The 23,153-nt window shown below is 41.4% G+C and overlaps 1 protein-coding gene across 2 annotated transcripts in view; it reads left to right on the forward strand.

The window, feature by feature from the left end:
- Positions 1–23,153, forward strand: part of DGKH (diacylglycerol kinase eta) — a 358,194-nt gene that overhangs the window by 203,900 nt on the left and 131,141 nt on the right. For both annotated transcript variants that reach the window (XM_089668821.1, XM_089668822.1), the window contains exons 8-12: positions 4,274–4,376; positions 9,131–9,293; positions 9,454–9,562; positions 10,303–10,442; positions 21,118–21,199. In XM_089668821.1, coding sequence (XP_089524947.1) covers positions 4,274–4,376; positions 9,131–9,293; positions 9,454–9,562; positions 10,303–10,442; positions 21,118–21,199 — 597 coding nt within the window. The remainder of the gene's footprint in view (positions 1–4,273; positions 4,377–9,130; positions 9,294–9,453; positions 9,563–10,302; positions 10,443–21,117; positions 21,200–23,153) is intronic.

A 23,153-nucleotide genomic window follows, 5' to 3' on the forward strand; every position in this document is an offset into this window, starting at 1 on the left:
TTTCTTAGTCCACAGGAGAAAGATAACTGCATACTCTGTAGTTTGGGTGGTCAGGATTTACTTGAGTTTGGCGGCACAGGTCAGGAATCCTGGTTTGTACTGTCAAAAGTGCTCAGGAAGGGCAGGTGGCATCCAGGTCAACTATTTTTCATTGCATCTGCCAGTTAATCATTCAAGCCTATGTTTTGAAGGATAAGGTCCCACCCTTTTTAGTGAGCGCACTCTACTAGGAGTGTGAGGGCATCTTGGGCCATCTGCGTCAATAGCTCAGGTTTGCCAGGCCCGCTGCATAGTCTTTGGTTCATACATTCAAAATGTTCTACCGAGTGGAGGTTAGAGCTGCAGAGGATGCTGCCCTGCAGTGTGTTGCAAACAGCAGAATAGGTCCTTGGATTGATGACGATGTCTGGGATTTGTCTCCCCCTCCCTTCAAATGTATTGCTTTGGGACTTCCCACATAGTCATGAATAGCCTGCTATGTTGCTCATGATGTACGATAAAGAAAATTTGTTTTTTTTTCTACATATTTACCTGTAAAATCCATTTCTTGGAATACATTGCTTACTACAAAACTGAAGTACTTCCTGTGTAGGAGGGGTTATATAGGTGAGGACTTCCTGTTTGTTTGATCTGCCAGTGTCCATTCACCTATAGGTGGCATTTAATCCACACAACCATGAATATTAGATATACATGGGGTGGGAGATGGAGACAGAAATTCTGTCCTTGTGAACAAGGTTTTACTGGTACCACACCCCTAATTGGAAATGTAGTAAATGAGACCCTAACCAGAAAAACTAATGGGGCTTTAAGGGTACCAAACCATATAAATTAATATCAATTGTACACAAAATATATGAACAAATGGTAAAAAAGAATTGAGCACCTTTTTATTAAGTTAAATTAACCACCAATATGACAATCAAACACATAGAGGATCATAAAATACAAATATTCACATGAACGGAACTACAAACAGTAACCCAGCTACAATAATTGTTGCTGATGTCCAAGACGCGGAAAGACGTCATGAGTATCAGTTACAGATCATTAATAGCTTCAGCCTAGAAACATGAAGACTTGATAAGTAGTTCCTGACACCTAGGACATTGGTGTCGCATCATAGGTAACAGTTGACATGTTGGTGAATAACTTCAGCCTAAACCATGAATTAGTACTTTGTTGAGTTCCAACGTGTTTCATGGGACAGTGCCCGCTTCTTCAGTGAAAACAAAACACAGATTCCTACAATAAAGCAAAAAATAGAGCCAGGCACATATAATTGATATATAGCCATACAAAGGAAATAGAAAAAAATATATAATCCACACAGCCATGCATAGCCTGCTCTGTGTCCCGTAATGTACTCAAAGAAATGGATTTTACAAGTAAATATGTAAAAAAAAAAATAAATAAAATTTTTTTATCAGTTTTTGTGGATAAAAAACGCAAGAATTGTCATTTTTCTGGATATGCAGTGTACCTCCATGATTGGAAAGGAGTAGATCTGTACATTACCCTATGCTTGTAATCTGTGTGTAGCCTACTTGGAAAAGTGTGCCCATTTTAACCCCGATCCACTCAAACATATCCACAGTGCCTCCAACTTTACACATTATCCCACTTCTGTACTTTCTGTGCGGATACAGCCACATTGTCCCTTAGATACACCCTTATCTTATGCATGTCCCCCAACTGGCCCCTAAAGGCAGCAAAAATCACATTGGGGCCAGATCTAGCCTATCTGATCTGGGGGTGTAGTAAAGAAAAAAGTCAGGGGGCATAATATCAATAGTTTGAGATAGATGCAAGGAACCAATATTCCCTGTTCACTCTGTATGCTTCTGTACCGTAAGTCACAACCCAAAAGTAATGTCTGACAGGTAGTGCAATGGTGGTGCTGGAGTGTACAGTGAATGCTAATATGTATTAGTTTGTCATTCGATTAGGATGATTAAACCGAATCTGTGCCCCCCTTATATTAGATGTTCTTGTCTCTTTACGTTAGGAGTCCTCATCAAAGTTTCCCCTTGCATCAGAGTGCCTATAAGAATCCCCCCTTACATCAGGTGTCCACATTGAAGTGCCCCCTTTCATCAATTGTCCTCATCAGAGTGCCCCTTACATCAAATGTTCCCATTAGTGTGCCTCCCTCCATCAAATGTCTCCATCAGAGTGGTGGGGGTGCGCTGCCAGACTGAAGTTGTAGAAGCTGTGGATGGCAGGAGTGCTATGCAGAACTGAAGCTATGCTAAATTCAGAGTAGGAGGAGTTGGTGGGTGTTTTGTGCCAGACCAATACTTTGCTAACAATGGAGAACTAGAAGACTTAGTGGGTGGTTTACCAGAGCAAGGGCTACTGCTGCCACCTATGGCCCTTTTGGTGTTTCTGCTGCTTTTCACCATGGCTGCCAACCACCTAGCCTTTAGCTTCCACCACAAGCAGCCATTCAAAAAGGACCTGGCATACCTACAAGCTAGGTAGAGAAATCCATGGCACAGCATTAGGGTGGGTAATGTTTGATAGTGATAGTGAACAATTTGGTGGTGGTAAACTATTCTAAATGGGTGAAAATGAAAAGGTGTGCGTATATGTGTGCACACACACACACACACACACAATGTAAAAAGTCTACACACCCCTGTTAAAATGTCAGGTTTCTGTGATGGAAAAAAATTAGACAATAAATAATTTCAGAACTTTTTCCATCTTTAATGTGACTTATAAACTGTCCAACTCAATTGAAAAAAAAAAAAAAGGAAATATTTTAGGAGGTGGAAGTAAACACAAAAAAACTAAAATAATGTCATAGAAGTATGCACAGCCTCTTATAACTGGAGATGTACCTGTGTTCAGAATTAAGCAATCACATTCAAAATCATGTTAAATAGTAGTACACACCTGCCATCATTAAAATTTCCTCTGATTAACCCCAAATAAAGTTCAACTGTTCTAGTAGCTTTTTCCTGACATTTACTTTAGTCGCATCCTACAGCAAAAGCCATGGTCCATAGAGAGCTTCCAAACCATCAGAGGGATCTCATTGTTAAAAGATATCAGTCAGGAGAAAAGTACAAAAGAATTTCCAAGGCATTAGCGATATACCATGGCACACAGTGAAGACAGTCATCAAGTGGAGAAAGTATGATGCAACAGTGACATTACCAAGAACTGGACGTCCCTCCAAAATTGATGAAAAGACGAGAAGAAAACTGGTCTGGGAGGCTGCCAAGATGCCTACAGCAACATTAAAGGAGCTGCAGGAATATCTGGCAAGTACCGGCTGTGTGGTACATGTGACAACAATCTCCCGTATTCTTCATATGTCTGGGCTATGGGGTAGAGTGGCAAGACGGAAGCCTTTTCTTGCGAAGAAAAACATCCAAGCCCGGCATTTAAAAAACACATCTGAAGTCTTCCAAAACCATGTGGGGAAATATGTTATGGTCTGACTAAACCACGGTTGAAATTTTTGGCCATAATTCCAAAAGATATGTTTGGCGCAGAAACAAAACTGCACATCACCAGAAGAACACCATACTCACAGTGAAGCATGATGGTGGCAGCATCATGCTTTGGGGCTGTTTTTCTTCAGCTGGAACTGGGGCCTTAGTCAAGATAGATAAAATTATGAACAGTTCCAAATACCAGTCATTATTGGCACAAAACCATCAGGCTTCTGCTAGAAAGCTGAACATGATGAGGAACTAAATCTTTCAGCATGACAACGACCCAAAGCATACATCCAACTCAACAAAAAATGGCTTCACCAGAAGATTAAATTTTGAAATGGCCCAGCCAGAGCCCAGACCTGAATCCAATCGAAAATCTGTGGGGTGATCTGAAGAGGGCTGTGCACAGGAGATTCCCTTGCAATCTGACAGATTTGGAGTGTTTTGCAAAGAAGAGTGGGCAAATATTGCCAAGTCAGGATGTGCATGCTGATAGACTCATACCCAAAAAGACTGAGAACTGTAATAAAATGAAAAGGTGCTTCAACAAAGTGTTAGTTTAAGGGTGTGCACAGTTATGCAACCATATTATTTTAGTTTATTATTTTTACTTCCCTCCACCTAAAAGATTTCAGTTTGTTGTTCAACTGATTTGTACAGTTTATAGGTTACATTAAAGGCGTAGAAGTCCTGAAATTATTACTATTTTTTTGTCTCATTTTTGTATATCACAGAAACCTGCACATTTTAACAGGGGTGTGTGGACTGTATTTAATTAAAATTGACCCTTTCTTTGATCCTTTCCTCAAAATGTTCTACAGGTACATACTGCATGCAAGGACCAGTACCCTCGAAAGTGTCCGCTTGGCCAATGCAAGGTGTCTATAATACCTCCAACCGCACTGAATAGTATAGATTCTGATGGTATGTACTCAAAGAAACTTGCCGTCATTTCTTTTTCTTTGTGTTTTTTTTAACCAAGAATTATGCTGCTGTGTAGTAAGGTACTACAGATGATTTTGAAGATTCTGTATGCAGTCTTAATATCTTATGTTTAAGGCAGAAAGACATTGTTTCCTTTATTTGAAGTATTATGTAATTATTCATTAAAGCCAGCCATACATGGATCAAAATTCTACCAGTTTAACAGGACCGGCTGAATTTCAACCAATGTATGGTCACTGTGATTGTACAGAAGTAAATCTACAGATTGAATTGCGTACAACCGATCTAGCTTGCAACACTGATCAGTGTATTCTGATGGTGTTAAATAATCCACATTGAGTGTGTGGATGGAGGAATTGAGTCATTTTATTTAGTTTAACCTGTTCGTTGACTATGAAAAACTGACACATCTATGGGCTATCTAATACTCTGCAGCCAAAGAGTATGACTCTTTGGCTCTTGGAGAAACTAAAACTTAAGCTGGGTACACACTGGCCAAAATGTAGGAGGCGTGGTTTGGCCTGAGAAAGGCGTTGTGATTGGCCACAGCATCCTGGACGTCTGACAGCTCCTTTGACAGACTCAGTTTCCCACAACATCTCCCTGTGGCTTGCCTGGATTCCTGCTTCAGCTTCACGACACTTTCTCTACCGGTTCTAGTGAGGACTGGACTGGGGGACCGGCATTGAGCTTGTTTTATGCCTGTTAAAATGAGAGTGCAACACTCTCATTTTAACCCTTTTATTTAATAAATATTGCTACACTATCGGCAGCTTTGCCTTCCCGCCCCCCCATTGCAGTGAGGGAAAAAAGTGGGGTTGGAAAGAGATGATTTATTGCTGAATGATCAGGGATATACATAATTTAAATGAGATCGTACCGAAGACTATATAATTAATGTGCGAATATGTTTAAATCTATGCAATGCTGTGTATTTGCTGTCAATCTGGTGGACCATATTACCTGGTCTTCCGAAGATGCAGTCTTTAAATTCAGTCTTCCCAACACTAGCTTGCTGTAACTTCTTGTACTTTACAAATCACGGTGACCTAAACAAAGGATGTTTAATGCAATGTATCTCTCTTGTGTATATCTTTTAATTTAAATTGCTAATGTTTGATTATTGCATTTGTTAGATTTCATTTGGTTAACCAGTAAGTTTGTAGGAACAGTGAAAATACAAGTTCCAGCAAACCGAACTGGACATGGCTTGTTATAATTTGTAGGTTCTTCACTGCTGCAGAACTGCACATTGATGAGGACTGTTTTAAGAAGTACTTGCTATACATATCTATATATGTACATACAGGTGTTGGAAAAAAATATGGAAACATTACATAATTGGCAGGTTGAAAGTGACAACTCATTTTGCGTTGAAAACGGAAGTGATAAAACATTCTTTTGCTTCCACTGTGTGATGAGACACCTAGCTAACAGGTGGGAAGCCTAACGTTCGTCATTCACTGCCTGCACTGCTAGTAATACGGAGTCAAGTGTCAGGGCTCCCAGGTATGACCAGAAGTGTGTGACTGAAGCAGGGAAACGCAGACCTCAGATATGTTATAAACAATATAATTTATTAACACTAACAATACAAACATAAACGCAGTGCAATACTAAAACATAATACGGTGCAAACAAACCAAACCAAACCACCCACAGATAACAGTATATTCAAGCAAGCGTCGTCAGGCAGGCCGGGTCAATATCAATTGGGCAGGTAGATACAGGGGGAGCAAGCGGAGAATGGTCGGGGTCACAGGCCAGGTTCAGCAGGTAGCAAGCAGCATAGTACAGAGGGTCAGACAGAGGGATGGTCCGGGTCACAAGCCAGGGATCAGAATAGGTAGCAAGCAGCGTAGTACAGAGGGTCAGACAGAGGGATGGTCAGGGTCACAAGCCAGGATCAGAGCAGGAGAAGTCAGCAAAGGAACAGAAACAGGATGCAGGACAGATACAGGGCCCAGGACAAACACAACACCAAGGCAGAGTCTGCAAGTCTGGCCATCCCTTAAATACACCAGTATCATCAGTTCCAGGTGTTAGCTGGCTGAGAGGTTGAGTCTCTGATTGCTGGGAGCACCCGCTGGCCAGCCCTGGTACTGCAGATCAAAAGGCAGGTGAGTCCCACCATTGCTGGCCAGTCCATTCCTAACATCAAGTCAGAGTTTACAAAGTTTCAAAGAGGGGAAATTGTTAGTGCCCGCTTAGCTGTTGCCTCTGTGACTGAAGCTGCCAGTTTATTTGCAGTGTCGCTAGGTACAGTATCAGAGGGAGGGAACTCCATAAGTAAAACATTCACAGTAGAGCTGCAGTTGCCAAACCACTAGTGACCAATATTAATGCTCAGACAAGGAGAGAGTTGTGCAACACCCATTAATCGTTGACTATTGATCAATGGAAGACTGTAATATGGTCAGATTAATTGACTTTTTCACTGTTCCCAACCACCAGACATGGTTTGGGCAGCCATATCTTAGTATTCTGCAGGCCCCGTCATCACCTTGGAAGGTAGAGTCACTGCCGGGGACTATGTACGAATGTTGGTAGACCATGTACACCCCATGGTGCAGGCATTGATTCCTGAAGAAGAGCACCCTTTACCAAGAGGATAATGCTCTGGTTCACACAGCTGGTGTTGTCAAATCAGGGTTTGACAAGCATGCAGACCAAGTCTCGCACCTTCCCTCCGGACCTCAATATCATATAGCCACTATAGTCCATTTTGGAAAAGAAGTTTGTGTTTGTTTTCCACCTTCAGCATCTCTGCAAGAACTGGAATGATTTTTGTATTAAGAGTGGTATCAGATTCCATTAACCACCATCCAAGACTAACATTTGTCAATTCCCAGCAGAATTCAGGCCGTTTTAGTTGCCAAAGGCGGTTCAACACCATATTCGCTAACAATTTTGTTCTTTTACCTGATGTTTCCATAATTATGTCCAACCCATGTGTGTGTATGTATGTATGGATATACAGTTGTGTTCAAAAATTATAGCAGTCAGACATCACTAACCTGATCAATCACTGTTTTTGGTAGAAATTATATTTCTACATGGCAAATAATTTACTAGCAGGTGTAGTAGAGTAATAGAAATCCAACAGACCCAACAGTCATGACATGCATGCTGCTGATTCTGTGTAATTGAATCACTAATTGAAAGGGGCATGTTCAAAATAATAGCAGTGTGGAGTTCTATTACTGAGGTCATTCATTCTTTGAAAAACAGGTGGAAATTATTGCCCTTATTTAAGGAAGGAAGGCAGCAAATGTTGTACATGCTGGTTACAGTGCATTTCTCTCTGAAATTCTGAGGAAAATGGGTCGTTCCAGACATTGTTCAGAAGAACAGCGTACCTTGATTAAAAAGTTGATTGGAGAGGGGAAAACATATAAAGAAGTGCAGAAAATGATAGGCTGCTCAGCTGAAATGATCTCAAATGCTTTAAAATGGCAACCAAAACCTGAAAGATGTGGAAGAAAGCGAAAAACTACCATTCGAATGGGTAGAATAGCCAAAATGACAAGGACTCAGCCAACAATCAGCTCCAGGAAGATCAAAGAAGGTCGAAAGTTACCTGTGAGTACTGTCACAATTAGAAGACAACTATGTGAAGCCAAGCTATCTGCAAGAAGCCCCCGCAAAGTCCCACTGTTGAAAAAAAGACGTGCTGAAGAGGTTACAATTTGCCAAAGAGCACATTGACTGGCCTAAAGAGAAATGGCGCAACATTTTGAGGACTGATGAAAGTAAGATTGTTCTTTTTGGGTCTAGTGGCCGAAGACAGTTTGTCAGACGGCCCCCAAACACTGAATTCAAGCCACAGTACACTGTGAAGACAGTGAAGCATGGTTGTGCAAGCATCATGATATGGGGATGTTTCTCATAATAAGGTGTTGGGCCTATTTATCGCATACCAGGGATCATGGATCAGTTTGAATACATCAGAATACTTGAAGAGGTCATGCTGCCTTATGCTGAAGAGGAAATGCCCTTGAAATGGGTGTTCCAACAAGACAACGACCCCAAACACACCAGTAAACGTGCAACATCTTGGTTCCAGACCAACAAGATTGACGTTATGGAGTGGCCAGCCCAATCCCTGGATCTTAATCCAATAGAAAACTTGTGGGGTTACATCACAAATGCAGTTTGTGAGGCAAAACCAAGAAATAGAGAAGAACTGTGGAATGTAGTCCAATCATCCTGAGCTGGAATACCTGTTCACAGGTGCCAGAGGTTGGTTGATTCCATGCAACACAGATGTACAGCAGTTCTCAGAAACAGTGCTTATACAACTAAATATTAATGAAGTGATTCAAAGGAAAGCAAAATCTTCAAACATTTTTCAGTTTATATAGTGAATGTTTGAGTTTGTAAAGAAGAATACAAACACTGCTATTTTTTTGAACAGTCTAATATTCACTTTTCTTCAATTTTTTTAGAGGAACAACACAAATTTGATATAATTTTTCTTCATGTTTTGATTTGGAATAGAATGTGTAGTGTTCCCAATACATTTGTGTGTATGGAAATAAAAGCTATTAGAAGGATTTTGAGCTTTATTCACTTTTTTTTCTAACACACTGCTATTATTTTGAACACAACTGTGTGTGTGTGTATGTATATATATATCTATCATGCATACTATATAAAGAGATGTTTGTGTACATATAGTAGCATGTTGCTATATCATAATTTTTTTTTTTTTTTTTTTTAATAAATGCCAGGGTTCTGGAAAGCTACCTGTCCGCCCTCTTGTGCCAGTCCACTGCTTGTATTTGTTAATTCCAAAAGTGGAGACAATCAAGGTGTGAAATTCCTTCGGAGGTTCAAGCAGTTACTAAATCCTGCTCAGGTCTTTGACTTGATGAATGGAGGACCTCATTTAGGGTGAGGACTTTTGAACAACCAGAAAGGGATTTGGATTTAGTTGTGGTATGGGTTCTATTGTAAAGTCACTCTGTGTGCATACTTTTGTTTGACTTCAATAATTTTTTACATTTCAGCAAAATGATTTATTGGCTTAATATGTAATTCCCTTTTATTTTAGTTTACGATTATTTCAGAAGTTTGATAATTTCCGAATTCTTGTGTGTGGAGGAGATGGAAGTGTTGGCTGGGTTTTGTCTGAGATAGATAAACTAAGCTTACATAAACAGGTTAGTATGTAAAATATCTGTAACTGGTAGAAAAAGCAAAACTCCTCTTGATGACTGTATTAGTAGCAGGTTTACCCTTAACTGACCATTTATTTAATAAAGCACAACCATTGACAGGACCCATTTACATCTACAAACTTTTAAATGCATGCAGTTGTAACATATTTGTGTGGCTTGGTGTGTCCTATGTTTAATTTTTTTCTACATTATACTGTATTTTTAAATAGTATTTTTTTTTTGTAATGTTTTGAGACTTATTTTTGGAAGAGAATGTCACGTGTGCATGTTCTTGTGGAAGATAATATATAAATACAATCTGTAGATAAGACAATTTTTAGTATGTAATTTCTGCACAGCACTGCTGTGATAAAGACACAGTAATGTATGATTCCAATAGTATTCATTTTGAACTTGCATACTTTCTCTGAAAGTTTCTCTGGAAATGTTTCAGCGAAATGAAATGTTTTTCTGAAAGTGGTAAATTGATTTATTGCCGTGGGAAAATAATGATGTGCATGATCTCCAATTTAATTCCGAATAAATATGGGGTAATAAAAGTAAAAGCTGGTAAAGGAGGCGATGCTGGTTTTTCAATGTTTTGGTTTGCTATTACAAACAGGTTTCAAAAAGTTACAAGTTAATTATTTTCTGCATGGTAGTGAGCAATCTAAGAAGATCTCTATGTAATGAATACATTTTATGTACTTAAAAAATGTGTGAACATTTTTATGCAATTCTAGTGTCAGCTGGGGGTTCTTCCATTGGGTACTGGAAATGACTTGGCACGGGTTCTCGGCTGGGGTGGCTCCTGTGATGATGACACACAACTTCCTCAGATTTTAGAAAAATTGGAGCGTGCAAGTACAAAGATGCTGGACCGGTAAATTGTTTTGTCTTGGTAATATTTTAAAGGAAATGATGTTGGCAACACCACATGCCAGATGTGTATCTCTAAAAAAGACATTACGCTTTAATGCCTTATACTGTGTGTCCGCAAAAAGATGAGAAGGGTAGCTCAAATGTTAGTGGACATGCTTGACTTAGAACACATATAATCTTTCTATGCTAATTATGAACAACATTGTGTGTTTGAAATCTACATTTTATCACAGGTCACTGTATAGCAACACAACACAATAAAATGGCTCTTCTGAATAATTAGGCCTGTGACAGTTAGAGGTTCTAAAGGCTGAAGGTTTTTACCTTCATGCTGCCTTCAGTGTGCTTCTCCCCCCTCTCATAGACACACAGAAATGGCTAGGGAGCAAGCACGCATGAGTGTCCCTTGAGCAAGCAGCTTGCTCTGAGGCACTCAGCAGCGAGGAAGGTGGCCTGGAGTGCCGGCGGGGGACCTGAGAAGAGGAGGATCGGGGCTTTGCACAGAGCAGGTAAGTATGACATGTTTGTTATTTAAAATGAAAAATCTATAACAAACAGCAAACAATGAAAATTGTATACCTTATAGGAAATAATTTCTTAATTGTACTGGATTTATTTATGGGGCTGCAAATCAGGTCTGCCTCCCTGGCAAGGTCTGGTTCCTCACTAACTCATTCAGGAGCTCTGTCATGTGGAACCTTCATGTCGAAGGAGGAGTTTTGAAACAGCTAGCTGATATCCAGAGGGTTTTCTGGAGTGATCACCATAAGAGGTCTGTCTCTCTCCCACAGGCGTTACCTTGTGATTTCCCCAATCACATTTCTCGGGTTTCCTGATCTGAGGACTCTCCGAAGCAGACAAATCCTCTAAAGAGGATGCCCAAACCTCTCATGTGCCTCCTATCTCAATAGACCACAGTGAATGTTCTCAGAGATGGTCAGTAAGAACTTATAGCAGTGTTTTACACTAAAGCAAAAAAATTATTATAGTTTACCAATAATTAGATATGATGGTGGTAACAGTGTTCTTTACTTTGGGTTTTTCCCCTCTATTTTCACCTGGTGATCTTGCCATTAGAACGCCTCCAGTATTAGTGAGACACAACACTGGAGGGATGAGCATAGGAGGCACAGCGGACAGCATCATTGTCAGTCAGGGGGTGGGGGGGATAGTGTTAACTGTATTAGCAGATTTAGATACACGAACAAATGGAAGCCAAATTCCAGCTCGCACGTTAAATTCAGTTACATCAAACAGTTATTTACTTTTAGGATAAAGGTTTGCATGAATAATAAAATCTGGTCATTTTAATCACCACTGCCAGTGTTAAGTGGTTTGTAAGCTGGTACAATCTGCTGGAGAGCTTGTGCTTTTGAAAAAAAATTTGACCTGCCCGCTGGTTCACCAGATGAGAATACAGAAAAAAAGAGGCTAAAAAAAGGAAACTAATACAGCCATCATACCTAAGAATTGGTAAGCTGCAATGTAATTTTTGCTTTTGTATTTAATGCTGCTTTAAAACTGTTGTCACTGAAACTTCCAGGGATTAAAGGATCAGCCAATTGCTTTCCATTGCATCCTCATACCAAAGAGGACCTGTGCATGGACTAGGCTTATCCACACAAGTTATTTGCACCCACAAAGCAGTTTGCACAACAATAACTGATCGAATAATCAAAAAGTGAATTTTCTGTTTTAGGTGAAGTGATACCAGTTTCAGTGCTAACTGGCAACCTTTCTTTTAATCAAAATGTATGGTGCTGCACGGGTTGAATTTTTCTCTATTACTTTTGAATAACTGTTCAATGACCATTTCCGCAAAAAGTTGGTGTTCCCTGTTGTGAACCCTTAAATAAGACCCTTACTGTATCAATGGAAAATGTGCCAGTGTTTAGGGATGCTTTGGACAAAACATTTCAGTCCCTTTTTAATGCCTTCTTTTTCGTGACCAGTGTGACCATGCAACACACTATTGAATCCATGGAGATTTGTCAGCCTTTGCTAGTATTGGCAAGGCATATGATGAAAGAACAAGGAGAAATTCAGTGTGGATCACTGGCCAGACAGCACTTGGAGCTCTTCCCTGAAGCTTTGCGCTTCTGCGTGGATAGACTGGCAAGATTCTCTAGCAAATCTCTTGCTTATGGGTTATGCGAAAGCACATGATGAAAGTACTGTGGATTTAAATGCTAGTCAGTTGAGCTCCCCTGCAAGAAGCAATTGGAACACATGCCTTTTGAGATTTAACACCTCTCTGGCAATGATCTATATTTAGTTACCCATAAGATCATGAGAGGAAAGGGCACTCTCACCTTTAAAGCAGCAAAAGCCGTCTTTGTCTGGAATCAACAAAGGTTACTTTTTTTTCTTTTCAGAACTCGGGAATGAAACTGAAAACTTCTTTTTGGAAAACATCCTGGACCCCCAAGCTCGCCAATACTGACAACAAACCTGCCCGGTGAAGGGTCGCCCCTGCTTCTGCAAGTGGGTTGATGCTTGGTAGCCTTCATGGCCACATGGAAGCGAGATATCTCAGTCTTGCCTCCTGCACACTTCATGTTGAATGTGCCTACTGATCAGTTTGCTGCTTTGGACCAGTTGCGTTCTCACGGGGTCATTTCCCCTGTTCCAAAACCAGAAAGGTTTCACAGTTACTACTCCAGCCTGTTTACGGTGCCCAAGCCATATGGTGATATGTAGCCCATTCTGGACCTGAAATGCCTGAACAAATTCTTAGATGTTCAAAAGTTCCCAATCAAATCTGTAAGGTCAGTGGTTGCATCCCTCCATCTGGGGGATTTTTGGCTTTAATGGACATCCTTCAATGGACATCAAGGATGTCTACCTCCCTTATCTCTGCTTCTGCTTTATCAGCACCCCCTGCACATTGGAGTAGGGAAAAAAACATTTTCAGTTTGTGGCTCTGCCTATTAGCCTAACTGTGGTACCATGAGTGTTCTGAAAGGTGCTGACCCAGTTTTGTATGTTTTGTAGCGAGCCAGGAGATCCCCATTTTCTAGTATGTGAACAATCTACTCCTGCAGAGCAGTCGAGAGAGGGCTTCATGGCCAATGTGCAGCAGATGTGCAAGTCCTGGAGGACAGCTGGGTTCTTAGTCTGAAGACATTAATCCTGGAGCAGTCACACTGACTGGATTATCTAGATTGCATTCTGGACACATCCCTGGCAGGAGTTCAAGCAGACTTCATTTTTCAAGCAGACTTCCTAAGCTGCCAATAGCTGGATCCTGGAGAGTGGTCCCTCAACCTGGAGCGATTTCACAAACTGTAACTTTGATGGGAAACACCAGATAGTGATCTAATGGAGTCCAGACTCATCCATAAAATGGACAGGTTCATCAAGAGATCCCTGAGCTTTCCGAGTAAATGTTTATCACATCCCCCCACCTCTCCCTGGTCAGGCCAGAAAGCCCTCTTCTTGCAGGGTACAGCGCCTCATGTGGAAAGTGTACTTTGCTTAGTGCGAAAATAGAAAACTTCATCTTAAGAAATATTCTGTTGACTGAGTTTTATCCTTCTTTCGGTCAGAACTGGACAAGTACTCAATCCTTGGGACAATTAATGGTCAGTTTTCTGCCTTGATAGAACTCTTTCAGAGACTGCTGGCTTCCTACTCCTCAAAAACTTTGTGCAATGGGTGGCTCACATTTCCAAATCAGAACCCTCCCTGCTACATCTGTGGTATCTTAATCTGGTGTTGTTGGTCCTTCAGAGGCCAGTATTTTGAATGCATTTGGGATATTTTTCTCTCTTTATCGATCCCTCTTATCAGGCATGTGTTTTCTTTTTCAGGCACTGCTTGCCTCTAGCTCCTTAGTGAAGGCATCCATACAGGCAGTTGCACACATTGTTCCTCATGTACATTCCCCTAGTTACTCTGTCAGTTCTTGACATGGTCCTGTCTGGTCAGGTCTGTTTTCTTCCCTAGGTGGAAGAGCCAGAACATTGGTCTCCTATATCTCAGTTCTGCTCCTAAACATTCTAAAGAGATTTTCCACCATTCCCTGCACATAGTATGCTCTGTTCAAGTTTATCCCTTGGCTACACCTCTTTTTTTGACAGCCTGGCACGGTATGACAACTGACTTCTTGTTCCACTATCACTTGGTAGATTTGTTAACCCATCATTTAAGCTTGTGACCCCAAGGGCAAGGTCTCCCCCCTTTTCTCTGTTGAAGCCACTTTATAAGATTAGTTAGTGCTTCGCTTGCTTTTCAGTATTCGGCATCTCCGCTTTGCAAAACTGCCACCTGGTCTACATTTTACCAGGTGGATTTTCAGGTCTCAGCTGATGCTGGTTTCAGATGGAAGGTATTTCAGGCTGCTCTGTTGCATCTGTAGAGACACCTTTTGCTAACCTTTTGGTTTTTATGGACTTGTTGGCTGTTTTGCCCCCTCAGTTGCACTGCATTTCAACTTCCCAATGTACTTACTTTGCCCTGTGTCTTGTAATATAGGATTAAGAAAGTAAGATTTTTGACTTACAGTAGATCTTTCTTTCAGTACATTACAGGACACAGGTCACTCCCCTCTGCAAGCAATAGTAGAAATGGAAAATAAGAACAAACAAAATTTGAAGCATGCTAGGAGTGGGAGGGGTTACACTGAGTGGTCCTTACAGCTTTTGTTTGCCTGTGTCCAGTCTTTGTCCTAGAAAATAACGTTTTACAGCAAGTAAAAAAACTCATATATTTTAATTGTATAGTACAGGACCTAGACAAAGTATTTATATACTATAGGTTATAGGCTCATAACTTTCAGGTGACTGGACACTGGCAAACTGTCAAGGATGCAACTACTGGGTGCCTTACCTATAACCCTATCCCACTCCATAAATCTTTTGTTTGTTGCTAGAGTCTCGAGGTGGTGGACCTCTTCTGAGAGGAGTGTTTCAGTCCTTAACTATCCTGGGAACATGGTCAGGTGTAGGAGCCAATCTCTCCATCAACATCTTGGAACTCAGAGCAGATCAGATGACTCTAATACACTTGACCCCCCTTCTGCGAGGTCACCCAATCAGAGTGTAATCAGACAGTGCCATGGCTGTGGCTTACATCAACCACCAGGCGGGCACCAGGAGTCTTTCAGCCTTGAAGGAACCAGATTATTTCATGGACAGAATGTGACTGTCCTGTGATCTCTGCAGTCTACATCTCAGGAGTTGACAACTGTAAAGTAGACTGCTACCACCTCTTTAATAAAGGGCAATGAGACTTTCATGCAGATATCTTCAATCCAATATGTAAAAAATGGAGGACTCTGGATGTATTCATCCTAGCGTTCAGATTCAATAGCAAACTATGTCTTCTGTAGCTTTGACCAAAATTCTCTGGCTCTGGCCTTTGGTACCTTTGATAATTGCTTGGTCTTGGTTAAGGCTATTGCGTTCCTTCCTTCAGTGCAAATTCTGCCTTGTCTGCTCAGAAAGATAGAGCAAGAGTGTAAATCAGTGTTTCTGATTGCACTAAATTGGCCCTGAAAAAACCTGGAACATAGTTACATAGTCTGGCTGAAAAAAGACAAATGTCCATTCAGTTCAACCATAAAAAAAAGTTATAATCCTACACCCACAGCTGATCCAAAGGAAGGCAAAAAACCCAGCAAAGCATGATCTAGTTTGCTCCTGCAGGGGAAAAAAATCCTTTCCTGATCCCCTGAGAGGCAATTGGATATTCCCTGGATCAACTTTACCTATAAATGTTAATCGGTTATATTCTGTGTATCCAAGAAAGAATCCAGGCATTTTTTTAAAGCAGTCCACTGGGTTGGCCAGAACGAACTCTTGAGGTAGTCTATTCCACATTTTCACAGCTCCTACTGTGAAGAAACATTTCTGTATTTGGAGATTAAATTTATTTTCCTCCAGACGTAAAGAGTGCCCCCTTGTCCTCTGTGATGATCTCAAGATGAATAACTCTACACTGAGTTCACTATATGAACCACTGTTGTATTTTTACTTGTTGCACTTCTGTGTACTTTCTTCAGTTACCCATTGTTCTTTTGTGAATTGGTGCTCAAAATTGAACTGCATCTTCCAGATGAGGTCTTACTAATGATTTGTACAAAGGTAAAATGATCTCTCTCTCTCTCTCTCATCTATACCTCTTTCAATACAAGAGGATTTTGCTCACTTTAGAAACCGCAGCTTGGCATTGCATGCCATTATTAAGCTTATGATCTGTAAGAACTCCTAGATCCTTCTCCATTGATTTCCCCAGTTGTACGTCCCCTAGTATGTATGATGCATGCATATTCTTAGCCCCCAAGTGCATAACCTTACATTTATCAACATTAAACCTCATTTGCCACATAGTTGCCCAATTAAACATTGCATTGAGGTCGGCTTGTAAGTTGAAGACCTCCTGTAAGGATGTTATTCCACTGCACAGCTTGGTCTCATCTGCAAAGACTGAAATGGTACTTTTAATCCCAGATCCTATATCGTTTAAATATATTAAAAAGTAAGGGTCCCAACACTGAACCTTGGGGTACACCACTGACAACCCTAGACCATTCAGAGTATGAATCATTACCTACTATTCTCTGAATATGATCTTTTATCCAGTTTTCTATTCATTTACATACAAATTTTTCCAAGCATGTAGACTTTACCTTACATATTAGCAGTGTTGAAAACTGTGTCAAACTCTTTTGCAAAATCCACGGGACCGAGGGACACATAGATGGCTGTTTTTTAAAAGTCAATAGCTACAGTTTTTGTAGCTACTGACTTATTTTTTGACATGGTGAGTGGAACTCTGCTTTAAGCTTAAAGAGCTGTTCCAGTCTCCCCCTCCCTCAAAAAAATAAGTCAGCCTCTACAAATACTATAGCTGTTGACTTTTAATATAAGGAAACTTACTTGCCCGGGGATCCTCAACCGAGCCCATTCTTCAATCAGCTTCTGGTGCAGGTGGCATATTGGGTAAGGAAAACCAGCAGTGAAACCCTCCAGCTTCTGAGCCAGTTTACTATTGTGTATGTGGGAGCTGCGCTGCCCTTTGTGAATGTTCCTGCAGTCTTCTGGGACCTGTGATGTGTCCCAGAAGGCTGTGGAGGGAGCTGAACTTCCACATAGTTTACTTTGACAATTTCACTGGAAGTGAGAGCTGGTACCTTTCCAGGTACAAGCAAAATTTTCCATTTTTGGTGAAGTTCCACTCTAAGCATTTTTACAATGCATTTTTCCTTGCATTGAGGTAAAAAATGTTTAGGTAACAGTATCTCCTCCTCACTCCCCATAATACTTACCTGAGTCTTCACTCAATCCAGCGCTATGCTTGTCTGCAGCAAATCTTTCCTCTCACTTCCTGGTCTCACAGAGTTTGCTAAGGCAGTGGGAAATTGCTTTTCATTCCTTGGATGGTGTTAGGGTGTCCAGGCAAGAGAAACATCGCTCTAGGTAAGTGTTCTTGTTATGCTTCTATGCAAGGGCTCTCCACCATGTACACCGAAGGGAAGAAATAATGACTGCACACCACAGTGGGACCCAATCCAAGCAAAGTTTATTTCAACGATGTTTGGCAGACAGCACAAGGACACACAAACTGTTGGCACCTTTCACACAATCAAGTGCTAACTCATAACGCTGTTAGGGCAATTTAGGATTTTCTTAAAGTGATTGTAAAGTTATTTTTTTAATAGCCTGTCATACTTACCTGTTCTGTGACGTGGTTTTGCATAGGGCAGGCCGATTATCCTCTTCTGAGGTCCCTTGCTCTGGGCTCCTTTTCTTCTCCTTGTGCCACCAAAGGAAGCTGCTTGCTATGGTAGCACACGTGCAGGCTTGATTCCGAACCATGTTCTATGTGTTTTTTTGACACACTGTGCGACTCGGCCCTGAACCCCCATCGCTGGACTTGTATAACAGGAGCAGTAGCCAATGGCTCCTGCTGCTCTCACCGAGCCCAGTGAGGAAGCAGAGCAGTGCCGGATCAAGATACAGGTAATTATTTGGGGGGTGGAGGGAGCTGACAAGAGAAGGTTAAACCTTTAAAGTATATATAAACCCCCACCTTGTAAAACAACCCATTCAGAAAGACAAAACATTTGTATATACTGTACATATGAAAAAGGAAAAAAGTGTTTAGAATATTTTTTAAACCGTAATCACATAATCTCTGGTCTCTTCACTGTAAGGAGCTAGGGGAGGAGAAGCAGCAGTACATTTGTCTTCCCAGTGAATGAGTGTGCAGGGGGGGGGGGGGGGGAGTGTGTCAGGACAAGTCTTATCATTGGAGGAGAGCAGACTGAGTTCCCAGGACAGTGAGCATGCTGTGCTCTTCTTCCTAGTGTAGTCACTTTTTAATAGGAAAGCAGAGGTAATGTTAGGAACACAAGGTATTTCACACAAAGGAAGCAATACAAAGAGAATAGTATACTTTTTCATACAAGTACAGTTGCAATAAAAAGTATGTGAACCCCTTGGGATTACGTGGAGTTTTGCATGAATTAGGCATAAAATGTGCTCTGAACGTCATTTAAGTCACAACAATAGAAGAACACAGTCTGCTGAACATAATACTACACAAACATTAGATGTTGCCATGGTTACATAACATGTAAACATTCACAGTGCAGGGAGGAAAAAGTATGTGGGGCCCTAGCCTAATGACTTCTCCTAGAGCTAATTGGAGCCAGGAGTGAGCCAACCTTGACTCCAATCAGTGGGATGATATTGGATGTGTTGCTGACAGCTGTCCTGCCCTTAAAAAACACACACCTGTTTTGGGTTTACTGGTTTCAAGAAGCACTGTCTGATGTGAACCATGCCTCGCAGAAAAGAGCTCTCAGAAGACCTACGATCAAGAATTGTTGACTTGCATGAAGCTGGAAAGGGTTACAAAAGTATCTCCAAAAGCCTTGATGTTCATGTGTCCACAGTAAGACAGACTGTCTACAAATGGAGAAATTTTAGCACTGTTGCTACTCTCCCTAGGCATGGTCGTCCTGTAAAAATGACTGCAAGAGCACAGCGCAGAATGCTGCATGAGGTAAAGAAGAATCCCAGAGTGTCAGTTAAAGACCTACAGAAATCTCTGGCACATACTAACATTTTTGTTGACACATCTACAATAAGGAAAACATTAAACAAGAATGGAGTACATAGGAGGACACCACGGAGGAAGCCATTGCTGTCCAAAAAGAACATTGCAGCACGTTTGAAGTTTGCAAAAGAGCACCTGGATGTTCCACAGCACTACTGGCAAAATATACTGTGGACAGATGAAACCAAGATTGAGTTGTTTGGGAAGAACACACAACACTGTGTGGAGAAAAAAAGGCACAGCACACCAACATCAAAACCTCATCCCCACTGTAAAACATGGTGGAGGGAGCATCATGGTTTGGGGCTGCTTTGCTGCCTCAGGGCCTGGACGGATTGTTGTCATTGATGGGAAAATGAATTCCAGAGTTTATCAAGACATTTTGCAGGAAAACGTTCGACCATCTGTCCGCCAACAGAAGCTCCGCAGAGGATGGGTGATGCAACAGGACAATGACCCAAAGCATACAAGTAATTCAACAAAACAATGGCTGCAACAGCACAGAATACGCCTTCTGGAGTGGCCCAGTCAGAGTCCTGACCTCAACCCGATTGAAATGCTGTGGCATGACCTTAAGAGAGCGATTCACACCAGACATCCCAAGAATATTGCTACACTGAAAGAGTTTTGTGAAGAGGAGTGATCCAAAATTACTCCAGATCGTTGTGCAGGTCTGATCCGCAACTACAGGAAATGTTTGGTTGAGGTTATTGCTGCCAAAGGAGGGTCAACCAGTTAAGTCCAAAGGTTTACATAGTTTTTCCTCCCTGCACTGTGAATGTTTACATGTTATGTGCAATTAAACCATGGCAACATCTAATGTTTGTGTAGTATTATGTTAAGCAGACTGTGTTCTTCTATTGTGACTTAGATGACGTTCAGAGCACATTTTATGCCCAATTCATGCAAAACTCCACGTAATCCCAAGGGGTTCACATACTTTTTCTTGAAACTGTACATGGTACAGCAGGAATAGATCAAGAATATGAAATGTTCGGTTAACATATTCTTTAATGCTTAAAATTAATTTTAAGACGCACTGGAGTGGTTAAAAACTAAACCCTGAATGTCTTACAATGAAGTAACTGAGGTTCTGTAGTGAAACGTAAAAGATCATTTTCACCAACATTCTCTGTCCAGCTTGACTGAGTTTTTAAGCAACTTTGTAAATGTAGATCCTGCAGTTTTGGATCATCATTTTGGACTAACATGTAGGAGTCCCACCTAAAAAAAAAAAATCTGTGGCAGAAATTCCATGTCTACCTCCGGTATCATTAAAAGATATTTACCATTTGCACTGCAGAATACTAAAAGCAGTATTAAATTCCAAAGCAAACATAATATTGCAGCTTATGAATTCTTACATGTTATGGCTGCATTAGTTTTATTTTTTTAGACTTTTTTCATTTTTCACCTAGTGGTCCTGCCAGTAAGTCTGTTTTTTTCCCAACAGAATAAGCGCTAAAGTGCTAAATATCCTAATTAAATCTTTTAAATTCAAGTTTGTCATACTAGAAAATGTAGAATGTGTCTACATATATATTGTATACATGTTTTTGTTTTCAGTGGTGCATTGTAAATGCTTGGACATTAATATCTGTTTATTGCAGATGGAGCATAATGTCATATGAGCTGAAATTACCATCAAAGACATCTATCCTCCCCATATCCCCAGAAGAGGAGTCTGAAGAGGTTGGTATCAGCTGTTCTGCCAACAATACACTGGGTGAAAGTGAACTTGTTGTTATCACAGAACTTTTAAACTTGCTGAAATTGTTGAGCCCAGTACCAAAGTGAAACTGTACTTTTGCTCATGCAAAGCAAATGGTTCACTTTATTACCTGCATATGGTTAGCATCCCTTCGTTCTCCTTCCACTCCAATCCCCTGCATAATACCACAAGTAATGAATTGGAGTTTGTACAGGTCTGAATACATGGAAGGACGAATGAGTAATGCGCTCCTCTCTTATGTAAGCAAAGTGAAGGTGAGTAATAGATGCAGCAGGTGGCAGTATTAGAGCAAAGCACAGGTTAACTATGAAGCATGTGCCACAGATGACATCTGTTTAAGAATGCTTTAACCCCCCATAAGGTTTTTCTTTTATCTTTTTCCGATGCGCACTTCATTGGTGCCAAAGGATCAAAGGGCTATTGGTTGAGAATCTCAAGTTTTACTAGTAAAATTTATATGTAAGGTCTCCCACAAGCTTCTCCATTTAAGTATTCCAGACATTCTACAGTATATTTTTACATCTTACGTTTTAGACACTGCTACTTCAGTGATCTCTGCTTGCTTCTGGGTTCCGTGCTGAGCAGCCGGCACGATGCATTGAGAACATAGGAGGTCGGCTGCTCAGAACTGGCACCATTCAGAGACTTCTGTGCATTTTCTGAATGAATGCAAAGCATTCTCTGATTGGACGAGGTGGGGAGTGTGATGTCACTGCCCCTTTTTTTTTATTTTGTCCAATCAGAGAATGCTTTGCATTCATTCTGAAAATGCAAAGCATTCTCTGGATGGCATCTGTGATGAGCAGCAGATCTCCTGGGCCCAGAAACAAGTGGGAGATTGTGGTGGTGTCTACTTCAGTGACTTCCAACTTAAAGGGCCATTGGTAAAGTATGGTAAATACAATGGGGAAAATAATTATTTGATCCCCTGCAGATTTTGTAAGTTTGCCCACTTACATAGAAATGAAGGGTCTATAATTTTTAACATACCGTATATACTCGAGTATAAGCCGAGTTTTTCAGCACATTTTTTGTGCTGAAAAACGGCCCTCTCGGCTTATACTCGAGTCAACATCTGCAGATAGTGGGGGCGCGTACAGGGGTGGGCAGAGGGCTGCTGTCTCTTACCTGGCTCCGGTCCCACGATGATCCATCCAGGAAGCGCTGCTCCTTCCGTCACTGCGGCCACTCCCTCACTCCTGCCGCTCGGCTCCGCCTGCTCACCGGTGATTGGCCGCCAGAACTGTAGCTCAGGAAAGGTACACAGGCGGCCAATCACGGGCGAGGAGGCGGAGCTGAGCGGACCCACGAAAATCGAATGAGGAAAAAGCCGGTAAGTGTGCAGTGCAGAGGTGCTGCTGCCACCACATATGCTGGCTGCAGCAGCACCATACTGCAACAGGGGTCAGCAAGTGTCATTGGTGTCAGTGGGAGGAATAGTGCCGCATCATTGGTATCACTGATACTAATGATGGGGCATTATTCCTCCCACTGACACCAACGATGGGGCACTATTCCTCCCACTGACACCAATGATGGGGCACTATTCCTCCCACTGATACTAATGATGGGGCACTATTCCTCCCACTGACACCAACGATGGGGCACTATTCCTCCCACTGACACCAATGATGGGGCACTATTCCTCCCACTGACACCAATGATGGGGCACTATTCCTCCCACTGATACTAATGATGGGGCACTATTCCTCCCACTGACACCAACGATGGGGCACTATTCCTCCCACTGACACCAACGATGGGGCACTATTCCTCCCAGTGATACCAATGATGGGGCACTATTCCTCCCACTGACACCAATGATGGGGCACTATTTTTCCCACTGACACCAATTTTTTACATTGACTAGTAGGTGCCTCATTTCCCACCCTCGGCTTATACTCGAGTCAATAG

The sequence above is a fragment of the Staurois parvus genome, unplaced genomic scaffold, assembly GCF_062004578.1.
Source record: "Staurois parvus isolate SC_StPar_1 unplaced genomic scaffold, SC_StPar_1.0 ptg000064l, whole genome shotgun sequence".
Classification (NCBI taxonomy): Eukaryota; Metazoa; Chordata; class Amphibia; order Anura; family Ranidae; genus Staurois; species Staurois parvus.